This window comes from Canis lupus, chromosome 37 (assembly GCF_003254725.2).
Source record: "Canis lupus dingo isolate Sandy chromosome 37, ASM325472v2, whole genome shotgun sequence".
In the NCBI taxonomy this organism is placed as follows: Eukaryota; Metazoa; Chordata; class Mammalia; order Carnivora; family Canidae; genus Canis; species Canis lupus.
This window is the reverse complement of record NC_064279.1, coordinates 6135473-6158825: the sequence shown is the minus strand read 5'-3', so window position 1 is coordinate 6158825 and position 23353 is coordinate 6135473. Positions and strand designations below refer to the sequence as shown.

The 23353-nt window shown below is 33.8% G+C and overlaps 1 protein-coding gene across 2 annotated transcripts in view; it reads left to right on the top strand.

The window, feature by feature from the left end:
- Positions 1 to 20310, top strand: part of STK17B (serine/threonine kinase 17b) — a 28940-nt gene extending 8630 nt beyond the window's left edge. For both annotated transcript variants that reach the window (XM_025441771.3, XM_025441770.3), the window contains exons 3-8: positions 5912 to 6124; positions 10632 to 10776; positions 12620 to 12746; positions 14138 to 14186; positions 15425 to 15604; positions 16973 to 20310. In XM_025441771.3, coding sequence (XP_025297556.1) covers positions 5912 to 6124; positions 10632 to 10776; positions 12620 to 12746; positions 14138 to 14186; positions 15425 to 15604; positions 16973 to 17255 — 997 coding nt within the window. In that variant the 3' untranslated portion in view covers positions 17256 to 20310. The remainder of the gene's footprint in view (positions 1 to 5911; positions 6125 to 10631; positions 10777 to 12619; positions 12747 to 14137; positions 14187 to 15424; positions 15605 to 16972) is intronic.
- Positions 20311 to 23353: the final 3043 nt, after the last annotated feature.

Here is a 23353-nt window from a genome sequence, read left to right as displayed (position 1 = left end):
ACCTTCTATGGTTGTTACGAGGATTAAATTAGATAATATTTGTGAAGTATTTAGTAGAACGCTACCAATTTTTGATAAAATTTTTTTTTTTTAATTCCTAGGATATTGTGCTGGGCTAAAAAAAATAAATAATAATAATAAGGAAAGTCTCCTCCTCTTTTTTTCCTAAATTAAATAAAAAGAATTAACTTCTATTTGATAGTATAATTCTGTCTGCTGAAGAATGTATATTCTATAAGTAAAACCGTATACTTAGGGCAGCCTAGGTGGCTCAGTGGTTTAGCGCCGCCTTCAGCCCAGGGCCTGATCCTGGAGTCCCGGGATCAAGTCCCACGGGCTCCCTGCATGGAGCTGCTTCTCCCTCTGCCTGTGTCTCTGCCTCTCTCTCTCTCTCTCTCTCTCTCTCTCTCTGTCTCTCATGAATAAATAAATAAAATCTTTAAAACAAAAACAAAAAACCCTGTACTTAGACTAATTCTGATCTGTTTTGGCCTAATGAGAGTGTTAAAGGTCAAGGGGTGACCTGAGACTACGAGACCATTTAGCACTACCATTTAAATAAACATGGAAGTTATAAAAATATACTGAGTTATTTGTTATGTGTTCAGCATCTTTGAATTTTAAAGATGTTTAACAAAGAATTCAAAGATGATGATCAGTTTCTGTATCTTCAGTTTGATTTTAGTTCTAGTGCTCGCTTCGGCAGCACATATACTAAAATTGATTTTAGTTCTAGAGGCAAATATTTAATTAAAATGGCTTATTAAGTCCATGTTTGTCTTGACCGATGTATAGTAAGATAGTGTGATTGATTTTTATCTTTGAAAATCTCAGTGTGCAAATAACAGTTGACTGAAGCATGAAAAGTAATTCTGTTCTTGGTGATCTTTTATGTGAAGGGTAACAAGTCCTAGCCTTGTCAGATGTTGGGTGCAGTTTTTCTTTTGCAAAATAAGGATGATAATATCTAGCTCATTAGACTGAGAACTAAATGTGAAAGCATCGTTCATAATTCCTGGCATATTCATTTAATTAATTTTATGTGCAAAATATCTGGTGTTTTAGTGATGTATTGCAAAATACAGTTTTTAAAACCTTTCAGAATATTTCTAGGAAATTCTTTGGTCCTAAATCTGTAATTATTTCTCTTTGCACTATAACAGGAAGGAGTAAGTTTCTTTTAGTTGCCTATATCTCACACTGAATAGTTATAGAATCTTTGCACTTGAAGGATTTTGGTGGTCAGTGGTCTTCTAATTCTTTTTTTTTTTTTTAATTTTTTTGTTTTTTATTTTTATTTATTTTTTATGATAGTCACAGAGAGAGAGAGAGAGAGAGAGGCAGAGACATAGGCAGAGGGAGAAGCAGGCTCCATGCACCGGGAGCCCGATGTGGGATTCGATCCCGGGTCTCCAGGATCGCGCCCTGGGCCAAAGGCAGGCGCTAAACCACTGCGCCACCCAGGGATCCCGGTCTTCTAATTCTTTATGCAGCAATCTTTCTTACAGTTTTCCTGACAAGCGGTTTATCCAGTTTCAGTTTGAAAGCTGCAGTGATAGGGGAACTCATTACCTCAGAATGTGTCTGTTCCATTTTGTGGGTGCCTCTTAGGCACAGAAGGTTCTCTTTTCTTTGCTGACATCTACCCAATAGTCGTAGTTCTTCTTTTGTATAGCTACATGTAATGTCCATGTGAAAATCCTTCAGAGATGTGAATATGGTTAAACACTGTCATTTTCCTTAAATGCTCATCTTATGACCTAATCTCCAGGCAGCCATCCTTGATCCAGTTACCTTCTTCTGGACCACTTTGTATTTTTCATTGTCAGTCTTACAATAAGAAGATTAGAGTGGACACAATATCGTCAATATCTTAATATCTAGATTACCATAAAGCTTTATTAGAGTTTTCTTCCCTCTTTATTTTTTTTTAACAGCCATGTCAAATATATACCATATGGCTCATGTAGTATCTTAGTAAAAAACAGATTAAACTGGAAGTCAGGGGTCAGCTGGGTGGCTCAGCAGTTGAGTGTCTGCCCTCTGCTCAGGTCTTAATCCTGGGGTCCTGGGATCAAGTCCCACATTGGGCTCCCTGCAGGGAGCCTGCTTCTCCCTCTGTCTATGTCTCTACTTCTCTTTCTGTGTCTCTCATGAATAAATAAATTAAATCTTAAAACAAAACAAAACAAAACAAAAAACTGGAAGTCAATTGACCTGTCTCTATTCTGGATCTAAATTTGTGTGATCTACTTAGTGGTGTGATTTCCTTTTCATTAAAATAAGAGGGTGGACTAGATGTCTCCAAGTTTCCTTCTATTGCAAAAACTTTTGGAAACTGCTTTGACCAGGTAACTGAATATGAAAAGCTTTGAACAGTATACACAATAAAGGGTGTTCCTTTCCATATTTCTAAGTTAGTATTTTGATGGGTGAATATACATACATTTATTAAATTAATTTTGCAAAATAGAGATACTACAGGTCTTGAAATTCTATAAAATATTTCTTTGAGAGTTTTGGAGAACTTAAACTTTGAGGAGGACAATGTTAATAATTTCAAGTGGTTTTGTAAATGAGGTACTGTCATAAATAAGCATAAACTGGAGTCAGGTGTATTTTTTAACATTTTAGAGCAAAACTCATGATAGACTCTGATTGAGGCAAATTCAGTTTGCTAACGTTCTATCTTCTAATATCTTTATGAAAGACCTAACATTATTCTCTGGGCTAATGAATCGTGTGGTAAAGGAAGGAAGGATATTTCTAATTAGACTTGATCATTGGAAATCATGATCTTTCACTGCCAATGACTTCCTTTAAGTTCTTCCAATATTGTTACCAATTTTAATATCCTATATTAATGCAAAATGAAAATTAGGATAATAATATTGTTTCTTTTGAGGCTTTGCATTTTAAAGTATGTAAACATAAGCTAGCATGTGGAGAACTACAAAGGTGTTTGTAAAGAACTCTTAATCTTTCTAAATCAACTTTTTAAAATTAATTTTAAGATGTTAGTGTTTAAGAACTTATTTTCCTTTAGCAAATTAAAAGAAAATATGTAAAAATTAACAGTTCATTTAGATTATTCTCAAAATGCTTTGCATTGTTCCTGTTTTTTTTAACATTTTGGTTAAGAGTTTTCCATCCCTCCCCCAACAGAGGCAAAGTTTCTTAGTACTTGTGGTTAGAAGGGTGAGGCAGATGCAGAAATAAACGTCAGTTTCCTTTGTGGCTTACCCTCCCCCCTCCTTTCACATTTTATTGTCTCTTCTAGAATGCAGAAGGGTAACTACTAGACATTTTCAGTGCTGGAAAATCTAGTTGGCTTTGCCTTTTTAGGGTATGAATTAAGTATTATGGTTAAGTGTTTTTAATTTTCTTAAGTGTTTTTGTTAAATTTGATATAGGAACATTGCATATAAGAGATTATTTTTTATACTTCTAAACCACAATTAGCATTTTAGAATGGGAAAGATTCATTTTTTTCTTCCTAAGTCATCTGATAATTATGGTAATTAACAGTATCTAAATGAATATATATGTGAAATGTTATTGGAATCTCAAGTAAGCCTTAAAAAATATAAATGCTGTAAGCACAGGATGCAAAATAGCGTAGCATATGGTATTGTAGTAGGTGTGTAACTCTTGCCTTCATTCAACAGATACTTTAATTTCTGTTACCTGTTCTCAAAGTGTAAATTTTGTAACGGTGGTAATTAGGAAAGATAGGATCTGTGCCTTCATGGGGCTTTTACTCAGTTGTAAACACTGACAAATAATTACCAATATCATTTGGTCACCTTTTTACTGGTTTAATGAGTTCTGTACTTGTTTAAGAACACTTCATAAGAATATATGGGGGAATTAGATTTAAAAAATTGCTAGTTAAGTTTTCTCATCGAGAAAATCCTGGCTTGCATATATAATTATAAAATTAGAGCAGAACTTAATTGTCACAATTGGTAGTATAAACAGTTTTTTTTTTTTTAGATGGACAGTTTTCTTGGCTAACTAGTTTCTGTTTACTAAGTTTTACAAGGTAAATTTCTTCATGAACCTCAAAATTCCCTTTCTGTTTTAGACACATTTTCACTTCTAATCTAAGTGAGAATTGACCTAAGTGATTCGCACTTCTTAAAAAAACTGTCTTAGAGGGAGGAATTGTTTTGTAGTGGTTAGAAGAGAAAGCTAGGAATTTACATTCCATGATTTGATTCTTGGCACTCCAGTTCCATATATGACCTTTCAGGAGTCATTTAATCTTAGTATGATTCAGTTTATCCAGTATAAAATCTATAAACATGGGTGATTCGAATGCAGAGTAGAGACTGATGACCTTTTTGTGTGCTCACTGAAATGCGTTGATCTGTATTACATTTGCGCACAGTGAAAAAATACCTTGAGAGTTTAAACATTCCAAATCTTAAAGGTTCTTTCTAAGAATCAGGCTTGTGCATGCAAACTTACTGAGTTGATGTAGTTTTGATTAAAGTAGAAGAGTCTAAGTTGTAGCTTGGTCATTTTTTTTTTTTTTTTTTTTTGGTATTAGTAGCTTTACTTTTTCAGCTTGGTTTTCCAGGCTTTTCACTGGCACCAATTTTGAAGAAATTTGGGAAATAAAGAGAATGAATCTGTCTTCCTGGCCCTACAGAATAGCAAGTAAAATACAATCAAGCAATTTATTTTGTCCCTCATCCCCACGCTAAATACCAAGTTTTCCTTGCTAAGCACCTGATATGCTGTGTTAGAAGTTGAATTGGGGAAAGAAGAGTTGTGGAACAAAAGTTCTTCCCTGAAGACTCTTTATTTATACCTCATTTGTTAGTATCTACGAAATAATTTGAGCCTTAGGATACAGGTTCTTAATTTGGGATCCCTTGGACTCAGGTTTAGAAGGTTTACAGATGAGCTTTGAAATCTGAAAACCCTCTGGAATTGTATGTAAAACTTTCTATTTGAGGGATGTGTAAATTTTTCTGGGTAGGCAGTCAGTAGCCTTTATTAGTGTCTTAGTCTTACTGAAAATAGCTCTAGGTCTTTGGGAAACTAGATTTGGGGCAAATCAGGCTTAGAATACACATTTGCCAGTGTCTTTTTAAATATTGGCTGAGATGCTAAGCACTTCTGTTGGAGAGAGCTAAATACATATTTCTAAAACGATAGACATGACCTTGATGGGTGTATTTTACACAGCTGTTGATAACTATTAATTTTCTCAGTTGATTGTGAAGTGTCTCTGGACACTCTCCATAGGACACACCTTTGATATCTGTTGTAGGCTTCATAAACACTGGGCAATATTAAGAGATTTACTGGTAAAACAACTGCTAAATTAGTAATAGAAAACTTCAAAGATTGTTAAAAGTGGTGTTGAAAGGCAAAATGACTACACTAATAAAATTAAATATCAAATACTCATTTTTGCATTCATTTTAATTTTTTGTTTTTGAAGGAAGCTACTTTGATTAGAGTTAGTATGGCACTCTATTAAGGGCATAGTCTTTGGAAATAGACCAGGATACAAAATGGAATATCATTTATGATACAGGATTGTTACATTTTTAATCACAAAAATTTGTCTCAAGAGTATGGCATGGAGTTGGTATGTGGATGAGATCTCCCCCTACAGTGATAATGTAGTATATTAATAGTGATGAACCAATATAATTCTATCATATCCTGTTATTACATTTGCTATTTTCATTTTTGTGTGATAGTCCTATAAATTTTATAAAAGTACATGTAGTATTTGATTTAGTTAGTTTAGTTAAGAAAACATAAATTCCTAATGGCATCATTGTTTGAAAGGATTAACTCTAAGTTAGAATTGTAACTGCATCTGTATTATACTAATATTGTTCTTTATGCAGAAGTTAAAATTGATTGTCCTCATTTTTCCCCCCAGAGGAAAGTTTGCTGTGGTTAGACAGTGTATATCAAAATCTACTGGCCAAGAATATGCTGCAAAATTTCTAAAAAAGAGAAGAAGAGGGCAGGATTGTCGAGCAGAGATTCTACATGAGATTGCCATACTTGAATTGGCAAAGTCTTGTCCTCATGTAATTAATCTTCATGAAGTCTATGAAAATACCAGTGAAATCATTTTGATACTGGAGTAGTAAGTATATACTTTAATAAATTTAAATAAATTTATAGTACGTATCTTAATTGGCGGGATAAGGTGACTTGAAGTGTCAAGAATAGACGTGATAGAGGGCCGGAGTGGCTCAGTCATTTAAGCATCTGCCTTCAGCTCAGGTCACGATCCCAGGACTCTTGGATTGAATTCCACATAGGCCTCCCTGCTCAGTGGGGAGTCTGCTTCTCCCTTTCCCTCTGCCCCAGCCCCCTGCTTGTTCTCTCTCTCTCCCTCCCTCCCTCTCTCTCTTAAATAAATAAATACAATCTTTAAAAAAAAGGAGTGATAAAAGTATGACAAGAACTTGTAAAGATTTCTGTTAATAAAACATTAGAGAACATAGTGTATATTCTAATATTTTCAGATATACACAAAAACTAAACAGCAGACACACAAAAAAACCAAATGACAACACATTTGGGGAATGTGGGAAAACAAGTAAATTTTCATTGCTATTAGCATAAAAAGTTGATGAGTTTTTGTGCAAAACTATCTGATGGATATGTAGAATTGAAATCATTTATGTATTTTGTCCATCTATTTGAAAAACACATCCAAGGTAAATGACTCATGGAGGATAGAAGGGTGAATTTCCATGATGGTGAAGGTATGCCTACCACGTTGTTTGTTGAAGAAACACATTTATTTATGTGACATGTGAAAAAGCTGTTAGGAATTATAGCAATAAGAAGTAAAACATATCTCTTCCCACAAGTCAGTGAAAAGCTGAAAACACCCAAATAATTCAACATTTCATCAGGTTAAGCATGGGGATAGAGCATGATTAAGCCAACTGGCTTGTTAATTAGTATAATCACATCTGACTCTAAAATAGTATTTTTATTGAGTGACAGTCTGACACATTTATTAATGTCTATAAAATGTGTTTGAACATCTGTAACAGTTGGAAGAGATTAGTTAAATTTATGTTTAGTATGTGTTAGGCTCTGATAGTTTTTTTTTTGTAAAATAAATCTATTTCATAATAAACTAAAGAAATTATTCGTTTAAAAATGCATTATAATTTATAATAATCCTTTTTAGCAGTTAACCTGCACCATTGCCTTTTTGAATTTAAAAGTATATTAGCAAAAAAAAAAAAGGATATTAGCTTAATTTTAGTATTCAGTTATTTTAAGGATGAAGCAGTTAATTTATAGATTTGTAAAAAGCAATATACCAGGAAAAGTTGATTGCCTAGAATGGTACTAAAATACTATTATCACACACACAATGTATATACAAATACATAAGCAAATGAATGGAGATATTACAAATTTCTAAGTTTGTTGGTTGATGTCCCATCAAGGGGCAAATTCTTCTAACAGTAAAAGAGGAAATACACCTGAATGTACCTTCCAGGGCAATGATAATAATATAGGTGTCTTTTCTGACTTTGGAGGGATTATTTTCTTCTTAGGAGTCACCGCTCTTGGGTGACTTGTTTTAATAAAGCATCGCTTGTCTACTATTCACTGCTTCCTTGATGTTTCTAGTTTCTGCTAACTTCTGGAATCTGCTTCTTGTGTCACCTAATTGTTTCCTTCCTTTTAGCTCCTCCTAATTTTCTATTTCCCATTGCTCTACCTAGGTCCCTCTTTTATGGGAAAAATGACAGTCCTACAAAAGACATTGGTCAGCTTGCCAAGCAGAAAAGAAGGGACAACATGTTTGGCTGACAGTCATAATATTTGTTTGATTTTGTTATTGAAACAAACAAAAAACCCTCTGGATACTTAGTGTGGTTACAAAAGTAATACCTATGTATTGTGTTTAATTTAGAGGATATAGAAGATAGAAATCATATGTAAATTGTGGTTACTTTTATGACATATTCCTGTATTTTAAAATTATTCTTCTGTTTTGGTCTGTGCCTATGTACCATTGGAAACAAAATTGTGAGTTTGGGAGCATTCTATTGGAGCTCTCTTTTTTCACTTAAGAATATATCGTGTGTATTTTTATATATATGATATAATGTTTCTAAAAAATGAATTTTAATTTAGCAAAGACTTTTTAAATTGCCTTTGAAAATCAGAGTTCAGTGAGAAGTCCCCAAATTCGGAAAGGCTATATATTGGCTAGGCTTGGAATTAAAATTTATTGACTCATTCTAGTAATAGTTAATATATCCTGAATATCTACCATGTGTCAGACACTGTGATAAATACTTATAGATCGCTTTGACCCCTAAGACATTGTATTCAATACTTTATATGGTTTATCTAATTTAATTCTTACAGCAATCCAGTAAAGTAGGAGCTGTCTTATTCATCATGTATCATTGTGTTACAGTAAAGGACCCAAAGGCAACATTTTGTCCCAGTTTACGCAGCTAGTTAGCAGCAGAGCCAGAATGGACAGAACCCAGGCAGTCTTGAATTTTAGTAGGTACCCCTATAAGCAACCCGCTGTCTTAGCTCATATGTGCACCAGGGAGCTGTACATTCTTTTTTCAGTTTCTTATATTTTTTGAATTTTTAATTAGTGGAGGGTTCTGGCTATTGAATTAATTTTAGTGAATGTGTGCTATATGGACTGAATTTTGTATTGGCAGAGAAGAGAAGAGAAGACCACATGTGTGAGCAGCGCAAATTAATCATTGGGTTCTTAAAAAACCATCATCCCTCTATGTTCTAATCCTTCATTCCTTCTACTCCCTCTCACCCCTACACACTGGATTTTCATACCTTCATAGTAGATGTAAATCCATATTTTAGACAGTTGTCTTTTATTTCAAATTATTTGGTCTGGTTTCTTATCAAATAATTCATGTTAAGAACTCATTCTAAGAATCTAAAGTATGATGTCTTTATTTTCTTACTTGCTTATGATTGCATTATCTGCAATCTCTCCAGGAATATTTAGACCACTTTCTGTTTTGAGAGGGTTTGTTTCATTAAAACTAAATAATGTAACCAGAAAGGAAAGGAGTGAGGGTGTCACTAGCTGCCTGGCCTGGAGAGCCCCTCTTCCCTCAGACCTTGAGCAGGGCTGTGATATCAGACCTGCAGATCAGTGGGCCACCAAGGGTGGCCTATTAAGTCATAAAGATTAATTTTTTTCTTTTGTAGGCGAGCATGAATTTCTCATATTGTCTTCCTATGCCTTATTTTTGAGTTCAGTTCTATGACTATAAATTTTATAGCAAACTAACTTTTTAATACTCAGGTTGTCTTTGCCATGATACCTTGAGACAGGTATTAATTTTTATGAATTTTCTCAGAGTTTCAGGAGTTGAAGGAAGTTGAAGTGTAAGTATGATTGGAGGTTTCACAAGTATTCCTTACCAGCTGTCCTACACTGTTTTCTCTGGAATATGATAAAGTGCAAAGCAGCAAATGTCTGCAGCCTCTAACTGGCACAGATTGGTACAGATGGCTTAGTTACAGGTTACCTCTGCAATGTGAAGGGTCAGTCCTGTGACTTCCAGTGTAGGACTCAAATTGACCACCATTATGTTTTCCTCTTAGAGCCCCTAATACATATGACCTGCTTCTTTCTTTTCCACAGTCAATGAGACTTCTGAATTTCAATTTAAACCTCTGTGAAGAATGGCTGCCAATTCCAACATTCATTGATTCATTTGACAAACACTTTTACTGAACACCTTCTACATGCCACTGTCCTATTTTATCACATAGAATATGCTTTACTTGAGATATTCTTAAACGTATAAATTTATTGAATAACCATCTAGATTTTTTTTGAATTTTCAACTTAGTCCTCAAAAAAATATTGAATTCAGTGATAACCCTGTTTTACAGATGGTGAAAGCCAAATTAGTGACTGATCCTAAGTTATATTGCTGGTAAATAGCAGATTTGGGATTTAAATTTATACTGATCCCAAACTTAAGGACTTTTTTCTATGCCTTTGTCAACATTCTTTAGATTTTCAGTTCTTTTAAAAATAATAATAAAAGATTTGTGAAGCTGCAATACAGAGTATTGGTTAAGAATGCATATTTTTACCCATATTATACAGATTCAGATTCTGGTCCCTGTTTACCGTGCGACCTAGTACAAGTAGCTTAACCTCTTTGTACTTGTTTCTTCATCAGTAAAATGGAACTTTTAACCACCTACCCCATATAGTTGCCATGAGAATCAAAAGAGAGGATATTTATGTCTCTATATAAATGAATAAAATGAAGAACAGAGCTGATCTCAAAGTGTTAGCTGTTATTTTTATTGTAACATTAAAGCAGACTATAATATTATTGCATTATAAAGCAATTCAACTCTATTATTATATTATTATTTTATTATACAAATATCAGTACTCAAAATTTGAAATAGTCTTGCCATTTACATTCTTTCTTAAAGATCTCTCCCTCCCGCTCCCAGTTTAATTATATATAGCTATGTAGAGAGACTAAAGTTTAGATGGCTTTGTCTTTTACTTAATAGCTCTATAGTACTTAAAAGTTGTCATTTTTAGGTCAATGATTTTTCATGTTTCTATTATTTGAATTTCATTTCAGTGCTGCGGGTGGAGAAATTTTCAACTTGTGTTTGCCTGAGCTGGCTGAAATGGTTTCTGAAAATGATATTATCAGGCTCATTAAACAAATACTTGAAGGAGTTTGTTATCTACATCAGAATAACATTGTACACCTTGATTTAAAGGTAAGGTACCATATGTACCATTTAAGTAACACAACATCTTTGTCTCTTCTGCTCCAATGCATAGTTGCAAGCTGGTATTGGTAGGAAGCAATAGTCCGATCATACCCCTCTGTACTGTAGTGGTGCACTCTTTGTTTACCCATGTGCTACGTGGACTGAATTTTGTATTGGCAGAGAGGAGAAGACATGTGTGAGCAGCTCAAATTAATCACTGCGTTCTTAAACATGTTCTCATCCTTCATTTATCCTACTCCATTTCACTCTTACACCCTGGATTTTCTCATCCTGTAAAATGGTCATACCTCTAAATACTCTAGTCTGATCTCCATCTCTGAAGATAACCACCTACTAGTCCTCATTTCTTTGCTCCCATTGTATTCATTCATCTTTCCGTGGAGACTTTTAGTCTTTTGGCTTTTCCTTTTTTTGCTCCCCAGACCATTCAGGCTGCTTACTCCAGCCCTGAAATACCACTTAACCCTCTTATGTTATTATCCTTTCTCCTTATCTTTTCTCCACAGCCATCCAGAATCTCGATCAGTCTGTCTCTTATTTTTTGAACATTGGACTCTTCTCTTTTCTATACTGTCTCCCTATTGAATGATCCTTTGTCCTTTACTGTCACTTTCACAATAATGATAATTCCCCAGTTCTCTTACCTTTAGCCCAGGATTTTCTCCTAAACTCCAAATTATTTTCTCCAATCAGATCAGATCAGATTAGATACCATTTGGTTATCTTGTGGAAACTTTAAAATGTACATGTCTCAAACTAGACTTACTTTCTCTCTTCCTCTTACCCCATTTTCAAAAGAAAAAGAAAATCTATTCATCTGTATTGAGCCTCCCTATGGAGGAGGGGTAGTGGGTAGTATTTACTATCTAATAGCCATCCCATGTCCCCTACCAATTTGTTATTGGAAAAATACCAATATGGTAAATATCAGGATAATCATGCCCCTACAAATTTCCTGTTGGGGTTTCCTTTTTTTTTTCTTGCTAAGGACAGACCAGTCACATGTATTACATAACACCACACAGCACTTGTAGTCAGGGATGGCAAATAAGCTTGGCTTTATATAGCTTAAAGCCTGTGGTTGACAACAATGGATCTAATTACCCTTAGCTCTTCTCTTTTAATGTCTCTGTGATTTAATAGTAAACAAGCATGGGGTTTTCTCAAAGTTAATGATTCTTCTCACAGACTTTGGGAACGGCACTTGGCAGCCCTATGGGTTATGACAGTGGCAGGGAATTTTGTAATAAACCTCAAGCCTTTGCTTTATAAAACAAAGTCACATGGTTCTGGGAAGCAATGGCTGAAACCTTCCATGTATCTATCTCATTGTCTAAGCTAAAAATCTGGCAACAGTCAGACCCAGAACCATCATATTGTACTGAGCCATTTTCTGTTTCTGGAAAATACATTTTGTATTCCTTTATACCTTTTTTCATGCTGTTTCCTAGAATGCCTTTCTAACTGACATACTCCTATTTATCCTATAAGGTTCAGCTTAAATATCATCTCTACAGCAAAAGCTTCTTAGCGTTTATAATAGGCAGAATTAAGTAGTCTTGTCTTTATTTCTGAGTATATCTCATAATCAGTTAATCAGTTTACATATTCACCTAACTTCCTTTTTGTCCAAACTAGGAATCTTCAGAATATTTTTTTAACTTTATTTATCATTGAGTGTAAAGCTTTTCCTAAATAGTAGTTAGTAGATGTTTGGTAAATGACTTCATGAAATGTGTAATAGCTAAACAATTTACTTTCAATCTGAGCATAATATTCTTTTATTGTTGTATATTACATATCATTTTTTTTGTTATGCTTCATTTAGCCACAGAATATATTATTGAGCAGCATATATCCTCTTGGAGATATAAAAATTGTAGATTTTGGAATGTCTCGAAAAATAGGAAATGCATGTGAACTTCGGGAAATCATGGGAACACCAGAATACTTAGGTAAGAGTTTCCTTTTATTTTCTACACCGTTTTTGAAATTTATCAATGAAATGTTACCTCTATAAAACCATATTTTAGAGCATGTAATTCCAGATATATTTAGCTCAGGTATTTTCATACATTGAAATTTGGTTATGACACATTTAAATGAACTTTAGTGAATATAAGATTATTGAGACATTCACAAAATTCACAGGATATTGGGCATATAAGTTCACAAGTTAGTGTTTGCGTGTAAAGGCTTTGTACATAAAGAAAAATGGGTGAAGTGGAAGTTAGGGAAGAGGAGAAAATGGAAAAAGAGGAAAATAAGAGAGTCACATGGTCCATTATTGCCTTTGAAGCCTGGCTATTGGATAGATGTCATTTCTACTTCTGTCCTGGTCCCAACTCTGAAGCTGCTTACAATATACATTATCTTTAGTTTTGCAAGAATTTTTAGCAAAATTGCTTGTTGCTATTTGTTGCTGCTGTGTTAAAAATGTGAGGTTTTGTCTAGGATTGTAAAAGGAGGATTTTGAAGGAAAAAAATGCCAGAAAGATCATACGATTAGATAATCTAGGGATATTGTACTTTATCAGTGAATTGGATCATGGAGATGAAAAAAAAATAAGTTACCTGAAGCAGCATATAAGTTTAAAGCATTTTAAGTTATAGTAATAATCTTTTTATACTTTTTTTTGTTGCTTGTTGATATTCCCTTGTGAGCATTGAAGAGCTACAACATGTCTTCTCATCAAGGCAGCTAGCTGACTTTCCCAAATGAAAACAAAGCAAATTACTAATTTTTGAATGCTAATAGGGGCTATAGTGTCCTAGAATAAATAAATGATTGTAATTATAGATCACAGCTCACAGAAGTATGTGTAAGGTTATAGATTGTGTGTTGGGCAGAGACTGACAAATATATATACATAAAAACATTAGGCTTCAGGAAATAGTTTCTCATGGAGAAATTATGAAACCATACTGTGAAACAAGTTATTATTCAAGCATAAATCCTAGTTTGGACTTTACTAATTTGAAATTTCTGATAATATTTACCAGTTATAGAAAATTTACTTTGCACTTAAAAAATTAGCAGAGAAATTAAATATGGGAAATTAATTGCATAGGAATTTAAATTTTTGATAGTTTAAGAGGGATATTTAATCTACTTGAAAATTTAAAGTGCTTCTAGGAAGCAGAATTTGCTCATGATGTTATTGTAAATACATATGGTTCTCTTCCCCCGAAAAGAAAAACTTAAATCAGTATAATAACACAAACTAATGTCTAACAGAGCAATAAAACCAACATTTTTAAAAAGATTCTAGTGTTAATTTATTATAAAATAATTTTCATGTTTTTAAATTTGTCAGTATTGAATTTGAATTTTTTTTGCTCTTAGCTCCAGAAATCCTGAACTATGATCCTATTACCACAGCAACAGATATGTGGTAAGATTTTGTTAGTTACCTGAATGCTTTTATTAAAAGTTGATTTGTGTGTGTGTGTGTGTGTGTGTGTACATATATATATGTGTGTGTGTGTATATATATATATATATATATATATATATATATATATTCTAGAGTTCTTTGATTCCAGATTTAAATAATAAGGCTTTCTATAAAAGATTTTTTTTTACGTATCACTACTATGCCACAGAAGACATTTACCTGTCCATGGTTTTTAAGTAATACTTTGGCTGTGAGCTAAAAATACAGAACTAAATAGGAAAATCTCTTTCCTGAGGACTAAAAAGCCAAAACAGTCCCAGTACTGTGCTACGTGTTCTGTAGTAAGGTAAAATACTTAATAAGCATGGAGGAAGCAGCAGACAAGCCCCAGATGGAAAATATCTGATCTAGGTCTGGAAGAACCAGGAAGGTATATGCTAGGCAGAAAGACAAGGGTTGGGTTCATGCAAAAGTCTAGTTTTATGAGATGTTATCTCTGGGGTATTGTGAGTTTTTGTGGCAGGCAAAGTGATATTTTGAATATCAGATATCCTAGGGAATAAAACCGGAATTCCTCCTGGAACTTTAGTTGGGACCACAGTGGGGCTGACTCCACAGGCCAAGTGGAAGAGTTTAGACTTACTCCCTGTGTTCTACGTAACAGTGATGGGCTTGCCAAGGAAAAACGGTCCTTGGCTACATAAATGGAAAACATGTACTGTATGTATTGTCTTTTTCAGGCCCCGCCAGACTTTCTCATTAGTATATTTAAGGCTCTGAAAAATTTTACAATGAAAAAAGAACCTCTGCCTGCGCAACTTTGTGCTTTGCCAAATTTGCTGACTCTCTTTGCACAGAACTGCTGTTTATGTCTCACAGATCATAAGTGTGTCATTGACATCATTTAGAAAATGCTGCCCTTCGGGCGGCTCTGTGTACTCCATAACAGGTGTCTGAGTGAAGGGTAGATACAGATATCATGATATATATTTAGTACATTGTATTTATAATTGTGTAACACATGTGCATTCCCCTCATCTTTTTCTGTGAGTCAGACTTTGAGATAACACATTTTTTAGTTTTAATAATATAGGAAATCTGAAAGCAATCTAAGTCTGTAGATTAACTATAAGTTTTGAGGACAGGAGTATGTTGAGTATCACTTTTATTACTTTATGTAAATATTTTCAGATTAACACGTTTTAAGTTCTCCTCTTGTCCCTTGTTTTTTTCAGGAATGTTGGTATAATAGCATATATGTTGTTAACTCATACATCTCCATTTGTGGGAGAAGATAACCAAGAAACATACCTCAATATTTCTCAAGTTAATGTAGATTATTCAGAAGAAACTTTTTCGTCAGTTTCACAGCTGGCCACAGACTTTATCCAGAGGCTTCTAGTAAAAAATCCAGAGTAAGTTATAACATTAATTTGTTTGAGTACCATTACAAAAGTAATAATGTATGTCAGTTAAGAAAAATAGATTGTAAAACAGTATAAAATTATTAGAAATATGCTCTCAAGTTTCAGATAAAACGGGAAGAGAGGTGGTGTAACAGATCATTACATAACAAATCAGTAACTTCAAACATAGAAAAAATAGAAAACATACAACAGGAAATTTTTGAGTAAAGAGAAGATTTGGGTTATTTCTCTCTCAACTTGCTACTAAACCCTGATATTTCCTAAAATAATTAGAAATAGAAAGTTTACAATACACATGACTGGCTGTGATAGACTTTGTTGTGAATAATCTGTAGTCAAGTAATTATGGTTAAGTGGTAAGTGTAAATTACTGATTGTTAGATCTTTAAGGATCAGATGTTCTTTGACCACCTGCAAAAGAAAGGACTAGAACCTGTGGCTTAGGACTCTTATCTCACCCACTGGCAACTTCAGAGCAGGAAAAGTAAAAACTGACCTCCCTTTTCTTTACTCAGATCAGTCCCATTTACTTTAAAATGGCCTGGTCATACTTCATGCAGAAGCAAGCTGTGATACTGTGCCTCGGGCTCAGATCCTGGTTTTGTTACTTGTCAGATCTTTTATCTCTGACAATTACTTAATCTCTTAGAGGACTCAATTTCTTTATCTGTTCATTGAGAAAGAACTCACAGGTTAGTTCATTATTTTCGTGGCTTAATGAAAGTCTGAACAAATTCTAAACTGGCCATTATTTTGGACATGAATGGTTATTTGGTAGTAGTAGTAAAAATACTGTTTGCTTCTGGTTATAAGCAGTTTTCATTTTCTTAAATATATTTTTACTTAGATTCTAAAATTTCTAAAATGAGCACATTAACTTTTTGTAATCAGAAAAAAATGAACTGAAAATGATCATAAAAAATGAAGTTAAAGCTTAAGGAAACATGTTCAGTGGAAATGGTGGTTTGTTAAGGTTGGAGTTCTGACTATAGATAGGTATTTTTCTAACTTTTGACATATTGTGATATTTGACTTATTTTCAGAAGAGAAAACAAAAAGTAAAAACTCAAATATTGGATAAACATTATTTGAGAGCAGGCTTTATTTTCAAGATTTAGCAGTATTTTTAAGAACACAAAACAATAATGTTATAAATTATATATATTTTCTTTCAGAGTTTGTATACCCAAGCGATTTTATAATTTTACTAATTTTTACTTGTGAGGCTAACATTGTATTATCCATATGTGTTATTTTCATAATAAATTTTAAATAAAAGTCTACAGTATATCAAACTGCAGGCATTTCCAACCTGATTTTTAGTTCTCAATTTTCACTTGATCCTTTTTTTCAAAGGAAAAGACCAACAGCAGAAATCTGCCTGTCTCATTCTTGGCTACAGCAGTGGGACTTTGGAAACTTATTTCATCCTGAAGAAACCTCCAGTTCCTCTCAAAGTCAAGATCATTCATTAAGGTCCTCTGAAGACAAAACTTCTAAATCCTCTTGTAATGGAACCTGTAGTGATCGAGAAGACAAAGAGAATATTCCAGAGGACAGCAGCATGGTTTCCAAAAGATTTCGCTTTGATAACTCATTGCCCAATCCCCATGAACTTGTTTCAGATTTGCTGTGTTAGCACTTTGCTCTTTGACTTATTTGGACTGAATTTGGGCTACTCCAATGTGAGATTGTAGTTTGTAGCTTCATTTATGGCATGTTTATATTGTAAATGCACTTTTGCAGAGAAAAGTTTAGGGAAGTGTTTTGATGCTAAATTACTGGTTACCAGCATAATTTCATTTCCTGTTCTGAGATATTAACTCTAAAAGAAGAAATATTTTAAAATATGACAAAAAATAAAATGCATGTGAGTTTACATGGTAATGAAATAATTCAAGTTCAAATGGATTTATCACAATGTTTTACAGATGAGGGAAACAGTGATTTGGGTTTTATTATGGTTGAAATAAACTCAACAAAACGAAGACATTTGAATTTAATAGGTTCTCTAAGGTAAGTCCTACACCATGCCTCTATTGACAAAGTTTTGTTAGGATAATAGTGTCAAGTTTAAGAATATGTACTATTTTATAGATGCTCAAGGAATATTTTATACTTGAAAATATTTCAATCATAAATATTTTGAAACTGCCTAAGATTTCCAGGATGTGGTCTGCTACATGAGACAGGTGTTTTAACCAGAGCCAAGAGGAAATTAGAAACCTGATTAGGAATATCCTATACAAGTTGGAGCAGAAAAAAAAAAAAAAAAAAAAAAAGCAGCATGGCATCATTTTTTAACTCAACTGTCTTTTGCCCTCTCGCAACATACTTCAGATTTAATAAGGTCTGAAAGATGGAAAATTAGATGGTGTAGTGGATTTTCATCTAGAATTTCAGGAGTAGAAGATACTTACACAAAACCATGTGCTCCATTTTGGGTGACAAAACATATTTATTAATTAAATGTGGGGGAAAAAATGCTGCCTGAATTTGGCAACTTACAGAATTGTAGATGTTTTCTAAGTCTTAGGATATAAGCCAATCATTCGGAGTTCTAAAAGTACGCATAAAAATATATCACAGCCCAGTAAGACTATTAACTCAGGGCCAGAGTCCGTGACAGCGAGGTGGACATGATCATAAAACCTGGTGACATCATGCTCTACTCACATGTAAGATTCCAGTGAGTGATGAGGCTCAGCAGAAGGTGATCTGCAGCGTGACCTTTAATGGTCTTTTGCTGAGACCAATGCAAGTAAGAGTCTAAGGTCAGCAGAGTGGCTGGTGACTGTTGTGCTAATAGAGGAGAAATGTATTCCTTTTTTGGTTATCTTTGATGACTTGGCACCTGGTTACTATTAAAGATTCAGTTATATTACCATGCTGGGTTAATTGTAACCTCATGACCATGTTACTATATTAAAAGAAATTATATTTTGACAAAAAAATTCTTGAGTTCCCCCCTTGAATTGTATATTACTCTAATTTGGTAAGATTACAAAAAACTTAAAACTATTAATAGCCATCAGTTCACTTTATTTGGCTAACTGGTGAATTCTTTTTAAATCTTTAGCATTTCTTAAAGGAAATGTGATTTCTATTTGTGTGTGCATATGTGTATATGTATAGGTATATGTATTTATGTATAGATAGATAGATAAAATATAGTCTTTAGACAACTTCTCTTAGAGATTCTTTGCTCTACTATATTGTGTTCAACTCAGGTGCCAAAGGAGCTCTCTTCTGATGGACATGTAAATATACATTTAAGTTCTTTAAGAAGTAGTTTGTTGGTTCAATAAACTAGCCATTACAGAAGCTAAATTGGGCTCTTGTATATCTAAAACTGAGAAGTTTTTTTCTAACATGTTGATCATCCATTTATTTGCCTTCCATACTAAGCTAATGCAGGTAAAGCTTGGTAAGCCATTGGTGAAGAGGATTTTTTACAAAAGATCATATTTTTAAATTTCTAGAGGAATTTATGCCATAGTAAAAATTAAGAATAAAAAAAGTTTGAATTTTAAATTATAAGCTAATTCTTAAAAAGTATTTTATACCAGCTTTCTTTTAATCTGAGGAATCTTAAAATAGTTCATATGCTGCCCTTTAGTAATAGAATACACAAAGTTGTAAATTTCATATCTTTTTTCCTATTTTTATTGTAAAAAATAAAAAATAGTTGCACAAACAGTATAAAAATGCAATTTCTTCGTAAAAGTGAATTTAAATATTTTCACTGTTTGAAGTATGAAAATAAATGAAACCAGTATTTAGAGAGAATCTAACAAATGATTCCATTTTTTTTCTCCAAAGATTGAAAACAAGTATCTATCAGAAGTGGATGAAGTATCTTGTTAAAAGTAGGAATCTTAGTCCCTGTCAGGTGAACAGATGTCAGTAACACTTAAACACATCTGAAAATTAATGTTAAATTGTGATGAGTTTATAAAGTTTAATAACTTTGCTTTTTGGATAGATAGGGTTAAAAAAATAAAGTATAGAAGACAGTTACAATTGTTATTTTAATTTTTTTCTCCACGGTCAAGTTAACTCAGTGGTAAAGTTATAGTGGCACTTTAAGGACATAAGCAGTATGTGTTCTGCAGCCGGTAAGGAGATAAGGCACCTGTGCCAGAGTATATATCAGTACATTTCTTCCTTTAAAGAAAGTCTTGTTATAAAAAAAAAAAAGCTGATTAATGATATAATTGATTTTCATTCTGGCACAAGTTCTTTCTTTCGTTTGGGATGGGTTGCTAATAGCTCATGGACCATACTTTGAATAGCCTTGCTCTAAGCAATGTTTATAAATTGCTAGTTTATAACTGTTTACATTTCTTCTGTTTATTTTTGAATTTTCATCTTTATATCTGTCTTGCAAACTTGTCTTTATTCATTGTTGTGTTAACAATTGTACTTAAATTTCAAATTGTTTTAAGATTAAGTTACCTGACTTCAATTTGGAGAAATATTATCAATTTATAATTTTATAAGAGTTTAAAGAATTTTAAATTCTAATTGTTAAATTCACACAAATTACAAGTGCCCTCAACCTTCATGAAATAATCATGTTGCTTACGCATATTGACTGACATTATGATGAATATTTCGGTAAAAAAAAAACAAAAAACCTTATATCAACTTAATGGTCCTTTTGGTTAAAAATTAAAAAGCACTTTTTTACATCTGTGATTGTCTTTTGCTTTAAGGTATTTCTAAGTTTGTTTTTCTTAAGAGCAAACCTCCTAGCCTTGACACATGTCATCTTTAAACTCCCTGTTCAGTACATACCTGTTTATTAGATCCTGTCTGTTAAAAAGCCACATAAATTTGAACACAAGTCTATTCTCTGGTAATGCTAGATACTTTCAGAAAATATCAGTGAATGTCAATGTACCACGTGTTGCATAAGGATGAATAAGGGATTTTTATTTACCCAGAAATGGGTGAACTCTGTTTTTTTTTTTTTAATTTTTGTTTTCAGTTTAAATGAATTTTAACAAACGAGGAATAAGGGATTCTTTAAGCAATCTATAAGCTGATTATGGACTAATCAATCCATGTTACTTAATGTAGTTACATTCTATTAAGTTCCCACAAACAGTGAATGCTAAAATATTGCTAGAGGAAATACAGGGTTAGGTTCCTACAAGCTTGTGTTGATAACATTTTTGCCAACTAATCAATGCATAACCTTGTTTTATGCAGTTTCTATTTAAAGGGAATCTTATTTAATATATATTGTTGATTTATTAACATTGACCTCACACTAACAGCACCATGACTCCTGCCCGAATGAAGCTTATCTAAAAGATAAACACATTTTCTCCATAAGGCACATTACAGCGCTATTCATAGAACATAACTACAGAGGACTTCAAAATTATGATTTGGGGGCATTTGACACACACTAAAATCACCATCAAAAAGCACAAAAATGCAGAAAACATGATACTAAATAGACTACAAAATGGACATTTATCTTAGAGTATGAGAGCTAAAATAAGATGGAGCGTCACTTTGGTCAACCTAAGATGGGAACGCGTGTCAGGCATCTCAAATTTGTCACCACTGTGATCATGTCTGCAAATGATTATGAAAGCACTATGCATGTTAATTTTGGGGTTACAAATAATTTTAGCCAGTATGTAAGTTCACAAATACGGAATTAATAAAGAGGGTCAACTCTACATGCTAAAATCATGTCAAAAGTATGAAGTGTGATGATAGTGTGCAGAACTTCATTGAATCTGTAGGAAGAAGAAATTGCTGTGTGTTGGAACTTTTTGATTGTGAACACTTTCTTTTCAGGTTCCATATTTTCTTTTTCTAACAATGGCATTTCCAAATTTTTCTCTTTAGACCCAATTTTCCTCCCAGACACTGAAGTCATACATGTTACCCTTGCTTAGACGTAAGAATACTCAAATGTAAAACAGCTCTAAGTAAAATCAAGATCACATTCTCCCTCTCTGTATCACTTCCTCACCCAAACTTTCTGGCTTCATGTTTTTTCCCTTAGTTAACACAGCACTGTTTACCCACACAGCACAACTGGATATTTCCAGTTAAATTCTAAAAATTTCTAAAAATTTTGTTTCCTTACTGCACCTCTTCCAGTAGTCATTAATTTCCTTAAACATTTTTAAAAATGTATATATTTAAGCAATCTCGACACCCAACATGGGGCTCAAACTCATGATTCTGAGATCAAGAGTCACATACTCTTCCAACTGAGACATCCAAGCACCCCCAATAGAAATTTCTATCCATATCTTCTTATATGTCTTATAGTTATTTTCTCTTGATTCTTACTGGTATACATTCTTTCATCTAGATTGTTTAGATCATCTAGAAAGAGTTCTGCAAATCTTTTCTTTAAAGGGCCAATTATTGGGATCCCTGGGTGGCGCAACGGTTTGGCGCCTGCCTTTGGCCCAGGGCGCGATCCTGGAGACCCGGGATCGAATCCCACGTCGGGCTTCCGGTGCATGGAGCCTGCTTCTCCCTCTGCCTATGTCTCTGCCTCTCTCTCTCTCTCTCACTGTGTGCCTATCATAAATAAAAATAAAAAAAAAAAAAATAAAGGGCCAATTATTAAAAACTATAGGCTTTGCAGGCCAGGCCAGTGTTTTTGTCTCAACTACTCAATTTTGGTTTTAAAGCATGAAAACAGTCAATATGCAAACAAATGAATGTGCGAATAAAACTGTACATATAAAAACAAAAGTTACATTTAGTTTTTTGACCCCAATCTAGATTAACACATTAATTCTCTTAGCACTAGCATGATTCAAATGGGAGGAGAGCCAGAAAGACACAGGGAAGTGAGCTTCATCTGCACTCACTTTGTCTAGCAAGCAGAGACATCCAAGAGAAAGAGGACTTAGTAGCCGTTGGATATAATGATTTTACTAGAATGGGGAGTTTGCAACTAGTTGAGAAAATAGAAAGTAGAGGCCACAAGTATGTATCGATCTTCCAAGAAATCAAGGGGGAAAGGAGAACTATAGTTTGAAGAGTGTTTTTTAAAAAAATGTTTTAAAATGGAGAAGACTTGAAAATGTTAATAGGCAAAGGAGAAAAGTCCACATGGAGGCAACACTTGAAAAGAGTAAGAGTGCAGGTTGATTGAGGATAGAAAATGCCAGAGAAAGTGACGCGCTCACGAGCACAAATGCAGGAGTCAACTATAGGCTAGAACTCTGCCTATATCTTCTCCTTTTATATCAGGAGACTGTGCTTCTTTGCATCAGGGACATATATAGTAGCAGTGAAAAGGAAAAAAAAAACCTGTTTCATTGGGGCTTTTATTTATAAATTCTTAAATCTGTTGAGAAAAATAGAGTTTGAAAAGAGTGGGAAAATCTCCGAAGGCAACAAGAAGAAAGATCTATAGGTCTTGGAGCGGTATGAAACTTGCCCAGGTCCCTGTGCACACCGAGTATTGTGGGACCTTGTAGAGAATGGTCCAACAGCAGCAGTGTGGCCCCTAGGGCTAAGGTAGAACCAAAAAGGCTAGTGGGGTAGGCATTGTTCTGGAATGAACACGGCAGGGAGGGAAAAGATAGTATTGAGCCTGAAGGAGGTTCTCACGTGGGTCTCAGTACATTGTTTCACTTTGGACAACATCCTCATGAACAGAATGCTCTTATTAGAAGAACGACTGTGGGTGTCATAGAATTGTTCTAACAGTATTGGCCGGTGGAAGCTGAAGGTATGCAACCC